The following is a 17,516-nucleotide window of genomic DNA, read 5'->3' on the forward strand; positions in this document are numbered from 1 at the left end:
TATGGAGGATAAACTGAGTGATGATACTGAAAAAGGAAAGAAAGCTCTTCAAGTTGTAAGAGAAGGTTTTATTACCAGTGCTATTTACATAGAAATAATACAGCCTTGTCCCCTTTCCCCACCCTTAAATGTGCACAAATGCACACACAAGCACTCCCCAAAGCACACACACACACACACACACATACACATACAAGCACACACACACACATACATACATACATACACACACACACTCACACACACACGCTCACATTTGTATCCAAGAATATCTCAGTACATCAGAAATAAGACACATTCTTTCTAGATCTTATACAATGTCCAAAGGAAATGCAAAGTACCTCAATAAAACAATATTTCAAGTGGGAGCTGACTCATTGTAGACAAAAAGCATTAAATGTGTGTAGATGTGTGAGAATAAATGGAGTTTAAATGAAGAATTATGGCACGTTTTGTATTGAATAAAATAGTTTTTTTCTTTAGTGTTGTTCCAAAAAGGTTACATTTCCTAGTGACACTTGGCCCTGAAACTGCAGATTTATGACATTATTATGAAGAGAAAAAATATTAATTTAAACCTCTGCAATACAAATATATTCCTATTCTTTGAGCTGATTTCTTTTTTATTACTATTATTAATTCAGCATGTCTTATGATATTGGCCACTAGATGGCGACGAGTGCTTCGGCGCAGAGAGTGGTAATGTCACAGATGTTGTCTGCCCCCTCTTTTGTTTTCTCTCTTTAGAGGAAGGAGACCTCAGCTGTTGAAGGAGATTCTCCATTATGGGTTCAATGTTCTTTTGAAAATCATTTCCATTAAAACATGTTTTTTAAAAGGGACAGTAACAAAAGGAAGGTCAGGTGAAGCAGTGTGCGGAGCAGAACTATCAGGGCCGCCTGGATGGGTGTGAGGGTGCGTGAGTGAGCACAAGTGTCTGTATAATTGTGTCCGTGTTTTGAATAATGGTATAGACATCCTTCTTTTAAGGTATGATCAAGAACGCTTTTTGTGCATTAAGGGACTTATGGCTGAGATCTGTGCTAGAGAAAGTCAATGCCAGGGGTGTGTGTGTGTGTGTTTTTGTGTGTATGAATGTGTGTGTATGTGGTTTCTATCAATCAGCAGCCTTTGATTTGAAATATTGTCTTACAAAATGAGAAGGTTTAAAAATGAGCAACATTTTCGACTAAACATAACATATCCTGTCTTGATTGCCACATATTGTACGTGTTTATATATGAACATTAAAGCATGTGTTAAAAACCTGGTCCTTTGTCTTTTCATTTTGAAGGTAGAGTGTGGCGACTTAGCAATGAAGACAGGCATAGAGCAACAGAATGAAAACTAATATTGCTTTGAAGCAATGTTTTTTTTGGGGGGGGGGGAAATGTGGTGAGAAATTAAAGAAAACTAAAAATGTCCCCTTTGGCATTTCTCTCTAATGTGTTCCTAGAGCTTCATTAACATCAAGGGGAAGGCGAGAAGCGTTTTTGCTGGATGGAATCTCAATTTTATTTTATTTTTTGATAATTCAAGTCCGATAATCCAAGAAGGGATATGCTTTGGAGTATCTACCGGGCAGCAAATATTACCTTTTCCAGCAAGCTATCCCATTCTCCACCTCCATAAACTTGACTCCAATACCAAGTCCATCAGTTTGTCAATTGTGAAAATCAGTCCATTATTTCAAAAAGTCCTCCATAGAAATTTAAGCTGTACTTTTGCACTCCACAATGTGGTTTCTTTTTCGATTTCATCTCCTGAATTAACCGGGTTGACATTCAACCCAGGAATGGTCCCTGTTTTTTTTTGTCCTTTTACCAGGCTGCGGTTTCTCCCATCTCCTGGCCTTGGTGGGACATTGGAGCGCTGTAGCTGGAGTTACTTGCCAAGGAGAAAGGGGGACTCGGTCCGCCCCCATATGCTTCCCCCGGGACCGGCTGCATGGAGCTCGGTAACCCCGGCTCTGGACTGGGGGTTTCTGCGTGGGATATCATGTCCGTGAACCTTTGGTCGTCTGAAGGATGATGGCCTGATCCCTCCATAGCTCCGGGCCCAGAACCCAGGATGTAAGGGGAATCTGCCGGTGACTGAGCCTGCGAGGATGGAGGGCCATGGGGGAAGAAGTCGTAGTTGGTCCCTGGTCCGTAATAGTCACCTTGGTATTCTGTGGCGGGGCAGAAAAAAAATGCGGTGAGACTTTCTATAAAAGACATAAAATACAAGCAAAAACATTCACACTTCCTCTGAGCTGAGTGCAGTTTTTACACACAGCTCCACCTTTACCTAAGTGGTGAAATTGATCATGTCCAATTTCCAACCAACCAGTCTCCAACAGCCTCATTTGAGTGTATAAACAACTCCACACCTCTCCACCTCAGTTCTCTCGCCTTTTACACAGTGCATTTATCTTCCTCACTCATTCAGCTCGCAGCCATGCATGCACCTCGATGGATTCCCCTGCTGAAACTTCTGGATTTGGATGAGGTACTCCAAAATGAGATTCCAGCCTCCCCACAGCCCTGCCAGGTTCCTGTGCTCAGCAGCCCTGTCGCCTGCATCTCTCTGTCACGTTTGATGCGGCGCCCAGCACCAATCCCTCGCCTCCACCTCGCAGGGCTGTGGCTACTTCCAGATCACTCTCCATCATTCCCAGTATGCAATCCAGCTAGGGCTGCAACTAATGACTGTTTTCATTATTGATTGATTGTGTGGTCTGTAACATGTCAGAAATGAGTGCTAGATGCACATCACAAACTACTAACTACTATCAAAAAAAAAAAAAAAGCTGGAACCAGAGATTATTTAACATTTTTTGACTGAAACAACAATGACAGTCAATTTATAGAAAAACAGACTAATCATTTCAGCTCTAAATCCAGCATTGCTGCTCTTCTGGACACACACATACAGCACATCCATTTTTCCATCCATCATTTTTCTGTTGTAATTACTCCTTGCTCCTCAGTTTTGTCCACTTCATGCTGTTTCCAGCATTGCAACAACAGCACCTCCTCTGTTCAAAGTTTCAACTTGAAATCATGCCGTTACCATTTTTTTTATCCACAATTTGCAGTGTAGTGTCAAAAATAGATACAAATCAGTCATGGTAGTGACAGGTTTGCCTCACACCATTTTCATCTCTACAGTGATATCAACTGTGCAACACCACAAATCCAAATAATACTAAAAATAATATCGAAAACACATCATGCCCCGCTTATATGTCCGCAAATCATTAGGAAGATCTCTGTTAAGAACAATATTGAAGTGATGCCGATATGCACATGCACATAGAGGTGGAACAAGCAGCTTCCTTAGTATATAAATTATCCCAAAACTATCAATTTGTAGTTTAACTCAAAACTGCATATATTAGCCTCACGGTGGTGCAATAGGAAAAGTCAGAGGGTCACCAAAGTTAGTCAGATTTATCCCTCGGAGACATTGACTCTCTATATAAAATCTCAACATGTTGGTAAAAAATATATATATATACTGCATCTATTAAAACTTCCTCTCACAGAATTAATTGTGCAGAGTTGGATTCATGACTGAAGCCTGTCTTGTCTAAAATATTCCCCCCCAGCTGTCTTATGACATCCACTTCAAAGCACAGCAGCATAAACTGACATATTAATGACAGAGAAAAGCCCCAAATTCCTTGCTTTCGCTGAAAATCTCCAGCGCACGCTCGGATTTACAAATATTTTCTACCTAACCTCTAACACTGACTGACATGTTTATGCTTCTGAGAGGTGTCGGCACATTTTTGGATCCACAACACCTCCAGTTACGGTGAACGACATCTCCAGGTATTCACTCACTCACACCTAATTTTTTCACCCATTATCAATGAATGTAGAGTGTGAGAAATTTATTTTCATATCCCAAAACAACAGAGGTGAAGGAAATGTTGTGATACTCAACAGTATTTCCACAAACAATGTCCCCAATTACTCTGGATAAGAGTTTTTATAAGACTATTGCTTTGGTCGTGCCTATGAAAACTGCTTACTCTGAAAATGTTATGATCTGTGGATATATAAAGTAAATGTTTCTCCTTGCTGTTGAATTTTTCAAGCTATAAGCAACAAAAAAACATTTCCATATGTTCTACTTTGTACTGGAGATTAGGCAAAAATCCGTTGAGACAAATCTGAAACAAATGGACAAATAAAACCAAAACTATTGATGCTATTAGATATAAAATACTTTTACCCTTTTTCTGTAATTTGGTTGCACACATGAATCTAGTCCTGCATGCCAAACCATTTTAAGATCCATCTAATAGAAATTTGGACAGAACGCCATGTTGGAATAGCTCACAATCCCTCAAATTTACAGACAGATATCTCCAAACTTGGCACCAATATCTAATCTCATTGCGGAGTGATCCTTTCAACACAATGAGTCAGTTAAATTAGCAATAACTGATCATTTGGGCACTTGGGGGCAGAAAATAAAAGCTGAGAACACAATCCTAACATATCATAACTGTAAAAGTTGTTATTGTGAACTTGGAAGCACACAGTTGCCTATTTACACATCCAGAAGATACAGAATAACATTGATTCGGTCGTATTTCTCACCACTTACTGATTGTAAGTCTAATATTCACTCAATTTTTAGCTCTATTTTTGGTCTCCACCAACTCCAGAGGGGAAAAATCTGGCTTTTTTTAGCTGCTAAATGCTCCTCTATGTTCACCAGCTAGTTGCCAACTGTGTCTGTTTGCTGTTTGGTGCTGAGCAGATGGTGTAGAGTGAGTTTTTAGAGCAGTGAGAGTGGAACAAAACAGTAAAGTTGCATGACAGACAACTAAAACAATGAGCTGAGACACACTATAAAGCTCTGTAGGGCTGCAGGGAACTACATTTCTCTGTGGATTGCATCATTACGAGCAACCCTTTTCACATTACACATAGTTATCAATCCATTGTTATAATAGAAATACTGAATATAGGCACTTTAAAAGCTGGGAACAAGCCAATCAGACTTGCTTAGATGGCATAAAAATTAAGAGAACAGATTTTTTTTTAGATAAAAACCATATTTCATGAGTTTGTTTGTCAGAAACAATACAGCCCCCAAAGAAAACACTAGAAAGAATTCATCCACTCTGGTAGGCAATTACTTCACACGCCGTTTGCATCCATTAACAATTACAAACTCCACCTGCCTTCTGCTTCTCACTGCTTACATTCTCTCCTTCCAAAAATTTACATCTCCCTCAGTTACTTTAAATCTGTTCTGTTGCAACACACCACCTTAAATTGAAATCGATGGCAGACTTTATCCTGCTGCCCCAGATGTTGCACTACCATTTCTTCCCGCTCCCACCATATGTTTCTTCTTCTTTTGCTCATATTTTGTAGAAGAATCAGGAGCTAACAGGTTAGATATCAAGAAATACTTTTTTTTTTACGCCGCCGAGTTATAATAACTGTGTTTTTTTGTTTTTTTTACATCGTGGCGCGCTGTTGCGCGCCGCTTTCGGAAATGATCACGAAAAAAAAAACAATGAGAGCTGACACAACTTTCACAAACAAGCTAATGATTCGATCTCACAAACAAGCCCCTGCTAGTTGGGCTGACCTTGAGGATAAGCAACAAGCTTGTGTGTGTGTGTGTGTGTGTGTGAGGCGGCGGGAAGGTGGGGGTTGAATAGGAGGAGGAAGAAGAGGAAAGAGGAGGGGGGGGGGGGGGGGGGGGGGTTGCGTTGGCTCTGCAAATTATAATTACACTCACACATGCAGACACACCGTACCACACACAGGCACTGGCCTGTGCTGCTGCGCCACAAAAGGGTGTGAAAAGCAGCGTGTGAAGAAAGCAAGAGAGATGAGAGCAAAGGATGAAGGTTTTGTCCACGCACACACACACACACACACTCTACCCTCCTCCTCCTCCCCTCCAACTCCCACCGCTCCAGCCTTGATGGCTCCCAGTTTATTGTATCTTCAATGCCTGGGCTCGTCAGACAGATGTGCAGGAGCTGTATAGAAACCGCGGCTCTCTCCGACTGTCCATCAAAAACAAACTGCTGATGTACATGACACATGCATCTGCTTTATTCCCTCAGTTCAATGCGGCTCTATTGTGTGTGTTAGTGCTTTGTTGTTATCTGCTGCCCACCTGCTATTGTCTCGAAATGATTTTTTTCTCGTTCCGGGCAAACAGTATAAACTCAGTCAATACGAAAAATACATACTTTTTCTTCAAGTGTTGTTGATTTTTTTCTTTTTTCTTTTTTTTGTTGTTGAAAGAATATTGATTTGAAGATGGACTTATGACACCCCGAGATCAAATTGTATTCTAGCATTCACGATTAGAAAAAAGAAATGTACAGTACAAAGAAAACAGCTCGTCAATCTCATGTGTATAAAGACAATAAACCAGTTACTCTGTATCTCAAGTATTCACTGAACACAAGACCTTCGCTATTCAACAGCTACATCTATTCACCACAATAGGGTATGACATTTTCTAAGAAATTAACACTATTAGTTGAAGCATGCATTCAACATTGTGTCAGTTCGATGCTGCGATTTGGGTTTCATTAAGAAGGTGTGATAAAGTATCCGGGTCAGTGTGTTTTTTCTTAAGTTTATCTTTTATAAGAATAAGTACACCACAGACACATCTACTTGTTTCCGTCCCATCAATGCCAACCAACATGCATTATTTCATATTTTTATAGTATCAACTATGAATGTTATAGTTTGGAAAGCATGTCTTTTCTTAATAGGAGTTCATGTAATTGAGGCTGTCCCACCTCTGAGACACTTTAGCCTCTGTAACTTTGGTTCAGGATCACTTTTATATGCATTCATTCATTCATAATCATTGGTTGTGACATTTAAAGAGTCGCCCTTTCAAATGAGACCAGTTATAACTAGTAATCTTTTTATTTTGGGTAAACTATTTTTAATTCTTGTGTCTAGTAAGAGGTTAACTTCAGATATCTGCTATTCATTACTGCAAAGCTTCTTTTTTTTCTTTAACACTTAAAAAAAAAAGAATGAAAACTAAATTTGTTGAATCTTCTCTTATGTGTTGAAAATCTTTTTTTTTGTACCTTTATAATTCGAGAAGAGAACATGGCAGCTTTATTTTTTTAAAGAAGGAAATTAGCAACTTTGCAGACAGACATTGATGCCTGCAAATTGAGCACCTAGTTTTAATTTTTTATCAAACGCTGTAATCTGTAAATGATAATACAGCAAAGATTCACCTTGATTCAAATGAATAAAGATATAAAGATTCAAACTCAGGTTGATAACATATACATTAAATCTCACAAATACTGTTGTTTCCCTTTCCTTATGTTTCTCCAGAACTTACACTTCTCTATCTTTTAAAGTTCTCCATCCTGAGCGAGAGTAAATCCTACAGATAAATCAGCATAAATTGTGTGTTTTGAGCTAAAATGGATGACTGAAGATTGCCACCCGTGCTGCACAACACTTCCACCGCTGCTTTGTTTACAGAGTGACTGATTGGAATAAATACATTTGTTCCCCTCTCGAACATTTATCCTCTCAGCTGTAACAAGTGACAGCATGTGACACTTAAGCAGGTTTTTATGCTGTTTCGAGCTTTCAGAAATGTTTGCTGGTGTTCCTCTGCGAGCTAAATCACACAACAGTTTGTGTTGTTGTTTTTTGTTCTGTCTGTTGCCAGTTTAAAGTTTATAAAAGCTTATTTTTCTAACTATAAGGGAAACTTTGCAGGTACGTTCACACTAAAGGAAGGAGTCAGGAGTCAAACTACTGGATAAAGAAAACCACATTTGGCAGTGGTCAGGCTTGTATTGTGATTGGATCTCAGCTCAGGTGTAAATGCAATCTGTACCGCGTGACCATATTCATAAGAAAAAAAGAAATAGCTAAGTAATTTAAAAGGTCACCTAGCTTCGCCTCTTCCTTTCAGCTAAAGCAAACTCTGCAAAGACTATTGGTACATCTCAAGTCTCTTAAGTTTCTCTTACTTTGCGTCTTAAGCCCCTTCCACTGATGATACATAGAGAGATGCAAGGAAACCAAGCAAGGAGAACGGAAATAAGGATTTAGAGAAAAGAGATATCCTTTACTCTGGAGCGTCACGTGAAGTGACGCCGTTTTCTGATGACGGCAGCAGCTGATCACAGCTGGAGCAGCTGTCAGTCGCTTTTAACAGCTGTAGAGACTTTTTTATGGAGTTTGTGTCTCCACACATTATGTTATTATGCACTGTGCTAATACTATAAAGACACACAGAGTTATCACTGCCAAGGTTGCTGTGTTTTCTCTGTGCAAACACCTGCACATGAATTATACTGTGTCCTGTGTCCTGCTTGGAGGCACATCAAGCATTTAATACTGGCAGAGTGCATCTACATTATTTATATATTTTTCCCCTCCGTCTACATTTGTTTTATTTGATATTTTGATTGAGAATTCATTATTTGATAACTCAGAATATAATCAGGTTGTCTTTTTGAACACTGGAAATGAATTATTAGGCCAAATGTTTCAGTGAAAATGGAAATGATGTAACTCATATTAAACTCGATGCTCAGGAATATTCAGCCTCACATGAGACTTGTCTTCCCTCCTATATGAAACTACAGTGATGGTGTGATGCATCAGATCAGAGCGATCAGCTGCAGCGTCCAATCAATAACAGATATCCAATAAAGAGGCATGTCAGCCGGTAATAGACTTCCATGAAGGCTACTCTGGTGTTTTCTAGCTCGTAGCTCCTCAGAGGTCCCTCCTCGCTCCTCGGAGCAGGAATAAGAGGCTTGAGACGGCCTTCAAGATGGCTGACAACAACTTTGGGTTCGAGCGGGGATCGAGGAGCGAGGAAATATCAAATAAAAGACTTGAGATGTGTCCTATAAATAGTGGCAGCAGCTACAAAAAGTGATTTAGCAGTTTCCTTGACCTGGGATTCACCGTGTTTGTTAACGAAGGCATAATTAAGAAAGCGAGAACACATTTAAACACCAGGTGTAAATGCAAATACCCAGAAATAATGAATCCAGGTACAGATCACATGTTAATATCAGGTGTAAATGGGGTCATGGAGGATTATTTGACTCTAAACATTGATATAAACTACATTTAAATCACATCTTTAGCATAATGTAGAGGTAGAACTGCCTTTTATGTAATAACCTTGCAGCCTGATAACATAGTGAAACTAGTTCAGCTCAATTCAGTTACACAACATCTGATTTTTAGAGTGAAGCTGAAACCAGGATACGGATTATTTTTGCAATTTATTGAGCAAAACAAATTTAAGTAAAGCCTTGTGTTGCACATTTCAAGAAGATAAAGAACCATACAGTGATGTTGACAGTGTATATCTAAAGAAACAACAGGACCGTGCACTTTAAATCTTACCTCCGTAGTAACCGTACGCTGCAGGCCCCAAAATGTCCGGATCCTCCAGCCTGCCTCCCAAGGGCCTCATCCTCCTCGGACCCCTGAAGAAAGCGTGCCGCCGAGCCCCGAGAGCACTCAGCTGTTTCATTCGTCGCTCTTTGGATCTTCTGTTCTGGAACCAAACCTGCGACACGGCAAAGAGGCACGATTATACACAGTTATCAGCTGATCTCATTGTTTAGTTTTTTATTTTTTTAGATTGACCTGCAGCCTTTTTTCCCCTTTTTTCCTCAAACTTCCACTAACGTAACAGCGGGAGTACAAATCACTCACGTCCTTGTAAGATTCAGAGTTTAATCACACTCGTTTACAAGATTCAGTCTGTTGCATCTTGTGCAGGAAATGCATGAAGCAACCGAAGACAGAAGTGAAAACAAATTAATATGTATCAGCTATGACTGATTTCAAATTGGAACTCTGATCATTTTAGGCAATTTTCAGTGATCTGGTTAATTTCATGCTCATTGTTAGAGAGTTTGTGCTGAAATCGTGATTGTAATTAGACTTGAAATGCTGTTGGGTTTTTTTTTAAAGGCAGTAAGTAAAGAAAAGGAAGGAAAGTATTTCTCACAACTAGAAAGTATTTGCTTCTGGCTTATTATGATCCCAATTACACCTCTTCATTTGTAGGATTCTTTGATTCTTATAAGTCCGATTTTTAAATATAGCTAGAGAGAAAGTCAAAATGAAGCAAATACAAGATGAAAATCTCTAAGCTTAGATCAATCCAGTTACACCAGAGGCATTTTGTGATTGTAACCCACTCAGGTGGAAAAGGGGCTTTTAATGTATGTGTATCTATATGTATAATAGAAATATCACAATATATACCTGAATAAGCAAAAACTCAGAAAAGGAGTGACAGCATAAAGATGCACCGTTTTAAATTAAGCATCTTATCCGTGACAGAATATAAGAAAAGAAAGAAGCCGGAAGCTGATCTTGATTTTAAAAAACACTCAACACTTCACTCATGAAGACTGTTTTTTTTTTTTGGTTGCAAAAGACGATGAAAGCACAACCTAACGCACCTCTGAACAAGTTCAAATAAACAGTGAAAGCCATAAATCGGAATTACAACAAGAAAAAGCTTATCACTAAACGTTGAATAAACTGTCTTTGAAGAGGAACAATAGGAGGAGAGAGGGGTTGGGGGGATGGGGGGGGGGGGGGGGGGGATTTAAAAACTGTAAAACTACACACCATATGGAGGAATGCCTTTGCATTATAAGCACATAACACATCTTGTTTCGCCTTTGCATCACTGCTGCATAATGATGTATGTTCACACCAGCTAGGCTACACCAGAGGCAGAATCCTACTGTGCTGCAGATTAACAAAAACACACATACACACACACACACACTTACACACAAAAACACCTAAAACCACTTAGGCTCTGCTCTATGTGCTCCAGCGGCAGAGGCGACACCTGCTTATTGAGAACAATCGTCTAACTGTAGGCTACATTTTTATGGAAATGCTGCCGCTCCCCTCGAGAGAGCGTTGCTTAGGGATTACATACACACGCAGGAGAAGCAGCGTGGCTCACAGGGCTCCCCGCGTTGAGAGCAATGGTATTTAACACACAGTGAACGAGGAAAGGGAGAGATGACGAAACAGAGCCTCCATTTTGGCTCCGAGCACCACACAGGGATGGAGAGAGGGAGGGATGGAGAGGGAGGGATGGAAGAATAGACTGCCTGATTGATTGGTGGATTGATTGATTGACTGTTGGATTGAGCTCACACACACACACACACAAACACACACACACACATACACATTCGCCTGCAGTATATGATATAGATGAGGCTTTAGAGGGGGGGCACCCGGTCTGCTTAAATAAGCAATGGGAGCAGGCTGTAAGTGAGTAAGAGCAGAGAGGTGGGAAAGGGGAGGGTGGTATGTAAATCTGTGAAATCAGCGATAATTACAGTGAGTGCACAAAAAGCCACATCACAGTTGGCAGAGATGGTGCTAATCATCTTGACACAGTCTGCACCCAGACACCGAGCTCTGGGAGTCTGTGTGTGTGTGTGCATTGTGTGTGTGTGCATGTGTGTGTGTGTGTGTGGGATTGAGGATGAAAAGGCAGACAGAGAGAGGTCCAAAACAGTGTACACATGTGTTATATCCTAGAACACGTTTGTCTGTGTGGGGTTTATTCTTCTCACCCCTTGGCAAAAACACGTCTAACCCCTTCACTAATTTCACGGATGTGTGCAACACGTATGACGCTTATCTGCACAAAATGAACAATATTCCTTTAAAAAAAAAAAAAAGAAAGAAAGAAAAAAACAGCACATATACATGCATCAATAAATTGGATTACTAGATTTTAATTTCAGGGAATAAATTAACGCCTGCAGATATGAATGTAGACCAGGATGAAATTGGATGCAAATTGTAATGCAGATTTTTAAAAAGAGGAGGAGGGGGAAATAATAGTAGTGGTGTGAGTGGAGTTTTCAAAGTAAAAAAAAATAGAAATGCATTTATTTTATATAGTAATAATAACTGTAAATACATAATAATGCAAATATTTGATTTTCTGTTTTGTAGAAGAAGAAAAAAACACATTTTACACACTTCACTCTGCTTCCATAATTGTGTGTTTTTACAACTAAACTATTGATTCTTTATGAAATTAAACATGCATTTATTTCTCAACTGAGCAAAAGCAATAATCTTATTTTTTTAATCTTCTTTTCTTTATATTAAAATATAACAAAAACGCTACACATCTGCACGTTTTTACATTTAGATCTGCTAATAGCCCACAGCATGTTTTGACATTTCTTTCACACATAATTGAACCTCAAGTTAAATATCTGAGCTTTTCAGTCAAATTAAGATTTATAATCAGTAATTTCTCACTAATTAGTCTTTGTCTCGGCGGATCCTCCCAGTCCACAACCTCTCCTAGCACCACACACACATGCACACGTACACACACACACACATATATAACATGGGTCAGGTGATCTTACCTGGATGACGCGCATGTTTAGTCCCGTTTCCTGGGCCAGCTGCTCCCGGATATGCCGGGTCGGTTTCGGCGTGGCAACAAACGCAGCCTTTAACGTTTCCAGCTGCTTGGCCTTGATGGTGGTCCGGGGCCCCCGCCTTTTGGTCCCCGAGTTCTGCTCCTCATTCTCAATATTGTTCGTTTCCTTATCTGAGGACGTTGAATTGTCCGTCTCCTTTATGTCGTCCTGTATTGGGTCCTGAAGATCCGGCGATAAACTCCTATCTGTACACGACGACACTGAGGAACGAGGGGGGGGGGGGCACAAACAGAGGAAGGTCACGATCCGAAATGTCAGAGAGGAAGAGGAGGAGGAGGGGGGGGGGGGGGGGGGGGGTTAATTAGGCCTGCATGCATAGCTGAAATAAACTAGCTGAAAATATGAAAATCGTATGATATCAAAAATAGATGTTTGCACTCCATTTTTTTATTTTCTACTCCAATTTCTCTATTAATTTTAGTTATTTGCACGCAAAAAATCGCAATCCTCACCAAGTTCCAGAGAAATAAAAATGAGAGTAAACTAACATATTTTTCTTGCAGGATAAAAAGAAAGTATCTGTATAAGGGACAAGGGGAGCGTGACGCCATCAGCACGCAGGATGTTAGAGAGAGGGGTTTGTGTCTTCATGAGCTTTTCTATAAGCATGAATAGACAGTTGAAGAGGAGCAGCACGCACGGACAGACTTACATCCCCAATGGACCCTGGCATACAATAACAGAGAGCCATTGTCCCGTGGAGGTAAATATTGAAACCATTCATCTGACAAGGTTGTGCTCTCCACGGACTGCTGCAAATGTCCAACAACAACAGCAACAACAAAAAACCCAAATATTCTGCATAGTTTAAGCCTCTCTGCGTTTCTTTTGTCTATTAAAAAAAGGCCTATTGCCCACCTTATGGTTAGATGAATTTGTCCACACCGCTTATTCATATTTAACAGACAAACATGGTCCCAGAAACAGGAGATTATTTGTTTTTTAGATCGAATAGGAGAAAAAAAAACACGCACTTTTTTTTTTACCTGAGTTCAAGTTGACTTCCTTAATGGCTCCTGAGCTCAGATAATCTTCTTTGCACACAAACTTGTTTTCGTCTATCACGTAGAGTTCCTCCCCCGTGGACAGCTGCTTGTTACACACCATGCAGGTGAAGCAGTTCAGGTGAAACACCTTGCTGCGCGCTTTGCGGACCAAGTCGTTCGGTGAGATTCCCTGCAGACAGCCGGCGCACTTTGTGCCAAACCGCCTGGATAGAAAACAGAAAAAAACAATATGAGATTTACTATTTAATATCATTCTCTTTTTTTTCTTTTAATAAAAGCGTGAGTACATTCTTTTTTTAGGCCTATACACAATGATAATTGTCACTTTTACGCACGCATGGCCTGTTAGAAATCACTTAAACTGCGTAAAAAATTATTAATATCCAATAATTTTTGAAATGGGCTTTTATGGTAACACATGTTCATATTAGTGTTAATAAAAATCATTATTAATACTCATCCTGTAATGATTTATATATACATATATATATATATATAATGATAGGAAAATAAGTAACAATTCTGGCATTTATGGCTATAATAATAAGATAATATTAACTGTCGAATTATTGGTTAATGATGCGTAAAATACTCTTATTATCAAGCTAATAATGAGGAAAACAACAACAAATAATAATAATAATAGTTATAATGACATTAGCTATAATAATAATTATTATAGTGATAATAATTCTTATTTTCCTTAATTTGAGAACAAAATATTAGTAAATAAACACTACTGCAATAGATAAAACAATAAATTAAACAATAAAGAAAAGCAGCATTGCTCTCTATAACTGCCTCAGTGTATAAAGAAGAGGCTACGGCAACACTTAAACTGGGAAAGAAAGAAAAAACCTAAGTCAGATTTTCTTTTTAAAAACGGAGCAAAAGAAAAAAAATCATACTCATAATTTTTGACGGAGGTGCTCTGACAATAACCCCACGCAAAAAACGTATTAGTGACAATCAACACATTGTAACCGAGGATATATTATGGGATTAAGCAGAGTGGGAGCATCTTAGCGTGAAAATCTTCTCTTAATCCATATTCACCCGCTTAAATACTGGGTGGGAAGACTCATCAATTTGATACACAAATAAATTCAGCAGAATTTCCCTCCTGATTTGACAGTGTATGAATCAGTGGGAGTGAGCAGAGGAAGGAGGTGGCTGCTTTTTTTTGTATGTGTCATTTCATCCTAGGAAAAAAAGAAAGATGTATCTGACTGTGATTTTTTTTTTTGTGATATCACCTGCACTGATGCTTTTTTATTATTATTATTTTATTATTATCAATACGAGGAGTTTGAGTAGATGTTTGAGGCCTCCTGCACTGCACTTGGATTTGCACTCGGCCTGTCATAGAGAGAGGTGTGTGTGTGTGTGTGTGGGGGGGGGGGTGTTTTAAGCCTTTAGGTGAAAAGCAAGCACTCTTTTTTTGTGGAGCATTGTTTTAACACTAATGTAGGCTTGTCTCTCCATTTGCAATGGTATCGCTTCACTGTCCCACCCCCCTTCCATCACCACTATCACCACCACAACCATCACCAACACCTTTTCACATGCATGGCCAAGCCTCCCCCCTCAGCGAAAGGGTACAACTCTACTTACACAACAAATGGACACATTAGGGTGATTACTGTTTCGCCTGGCTAATGGCCGGCCATTTAAATCCACCGCTTGATGGGACCTGTGGTAATATGATGGCCAAGGCCGTCCGAGGCCAATAATAGCCAGTCCCAACAAAAGCCTGATGTGTCTTACATGTCATTAGACAATTTGGGGAGAAAATAACTGGTACATACAAATGAAAATGATGCTAAGAGAGAGCGGCGGGACAAACAAGGGCTTCACTTATCACCCAATTACCTGAAACACTTTTTTTTTAGGAATTGTGAAGCGGTTAATAGCATAATGGCCTTTAAAAAAAAAGTGTTGTCTGGATCTGTGGAAAGAAAAAAAAAAGAAAAAAAAAGCTGAAAATCACACGTGGCTGCACAATTAAATACAATTGTGTGTGCCCCCTTTTTTAAATAATAGTAGAGGCCATATTAAAAGGCAACACGGTTTATCATAATGTGGCCAATATTTCCCCATACAGATGAATTAAAATCCTTTAAAAAATTGTCCATACAAGTGTTGTTAAATATATGTTTACATTATATAGAAGAGTGGTTTATTATATGTGTGCATTACCTGCATTACATCTGACCCTTGCGCATGTAGTGATTTAATTTGAGCTTTGTGGTGCACATTATTATTAGACACTTTTTAAAATGATTTCTATTTATTTTTCATGTTTTTATCAATATGGCATCCGTAGAAATATTACTCTCATCTTACACTGAAGCATCATGGCGCATATTGTTGTAAATATTTGAATCAGAGCACTTTTTTTTTGTCTGCAGAAGTCTCACTCCAGACTCTTGTTACCTGAAAAAGTCCGTTTTGCAATAGAGCTTTCCGTCCCTGGAGAAGCACTTCTCGGTGAGGTTGCAGTTACAGTCACAGCACTGGACGCACTTCGCGTGCCAGGCTTGGTCCAGCACGTTGAGGAGGAACCGGTCCAAGATGGGCCGTTCGCACCCGGCACAGTGGACCATCATGTCTCCGGCCTGCAGGACGCCGAGTGCCGACCTTCCCACACGGACTGCGCTGCTCGGACTTGGGCAACCCGGGTCCACGCTGAACACCGTCTTGGCTGCGGGAGGTGCGTACTGTCAGACGGAAAAAACTGGAGGAACCTCCCTTGAAAATCCCCCGGAATCGGAATTTTTTTGTTATAGTCCTCCTGGTCCTGTTTTAGTGGTGGTCGCTGTCCTGGCACCTGTCACAACCCAAAAAAAAATCCAAAGGAGAGATTTCAGCCTCGCCAGCTGATGGACTGCGTAATGGACAAACCGAACATGTTTTCTCTCGATCGCGCAGTTAAAACATCATCATTCATTTAAAAAAAAAAAAAAAAAAAAAAACCTGTTTATTTCTTATATTTCATCCCCTCGCTTTTGCTTTGTTTTTAGGGGGTCCAGTCATTTCCTTCGGGCTCACTTCACGTCGCCACTATCGCATCACTGTGCCTGGCTATCACGAGGTTTTGCCAGCTCAGATTGGATGACGCCCTTGTTAATTCCCGTGCCAAGAGAGCCAATCAGAAAGCAGTTGTTATGGTTACACGTCCATAGCTGTAGCCTCCGAGCGGACCTGAATCAGGGCCGAGGATGCAGGGTGTTTCTACAGACGCTTTTTTTAGAGGGCCAGCGTGCATGTGGCAGCTTTTTGATGGCGATCCATGGAAACAATGCTCACTTTAACAGGAAAAAAATAAAACATTTAAAAAAAAAACCCACTCCCTTTAAATTGAGATTGCGCAACCCTAAGATCCTCTCTGCAACATTTTAAAACGTGAAATTCCACAAAAAGAATCAGTGAAGGTTGGGGAAATACCTGTACAACAGGCAAGGTAAGGGCGCATTTACATGGCACGGCGCTGCTGCCACTCAAATGAATGTGAATAGACGCAATAGAAGGTGGGAGTAGCTGAACAAGGGGCTAATGCTACACAAACCCTTATTATAATGGCCCCTGTGACAAAAAACGGCCCTGCATTACACTGTGGCGGTGCAGGGTTGGAGAGGAGGGGCCGCGGGCCTTTTCTCATGCAGAAAGCTATTTACAGGGAAATGCGATGGATTAGCTGGAGCTCATCAATAGGGAGAGCCTGGTCACCCGGTGCTTTAACAGAGTGGCCACCAATCGAAGGGAATTTCAATATTTACCAACAGGGCCTCGTTTTGTTAGTTGCAAGTTAAGCAAACATGCAATACGCTAATTCATGTTAGTGGGGATGGATGGGTGAGACTTGTTTAAGCTTTTTTCTCTCTCTCTGTCTCTCTCTCTTTCTCTCTTTGCACGTTAATGATGATTGGTTTGAATGACATTAGGTGTGAATTTTGACTCATTTTGCACGATCATGGCTCATTCAAGACAACATTTAGAGA

At 40.1% G+C, this 17,516-nt stretch overlaps 1 protein-coding gene across 1 annotated transcript; it reads right to left on the reverse strand.

The window, feature by feature from the left end:
• Positions 1-1,820: 1,820 nt before the first annotated feature.
• Positions 1,821-16,124, reverse strand: lhx5 (LIM homeobox 5). Its single transcript, XM_062434904.1, has 5 exons — positions 15,952-16,124; positions 13,495-13,718; positions 12,431-12,708; positions 9,396-9,561; positions 1,821-2,170 (listed from the first exon to the last, which is right to left on the reverse strand). The coding sequence occupies exons 1-5, from the start codon at positions 16,122-16,124 to the stop codon at positions 1,821-1,823; spliced, it is 1,191 nt and encodes a 396-aa protein (XP_062290888.1).
• Between the last annotated feature and the right edge of the window lie 1,392 nt (positions 16,125-17,516).

The sequence above is a fragment of the Scomber scombrus genome, chromosome 15 (assembly GCF_963691925.1).
Source record: "Scomber scombrus chromosome 15, fScoSco1.1, whole genome shotgun sequence".
In the NCBI taxonomy this organism is placed as follows: Eukaryota; Metazoa; Chordata; class Actinopteri; order Scombriformes; family Scombridae; genus Scomber; species Scomber scombrus.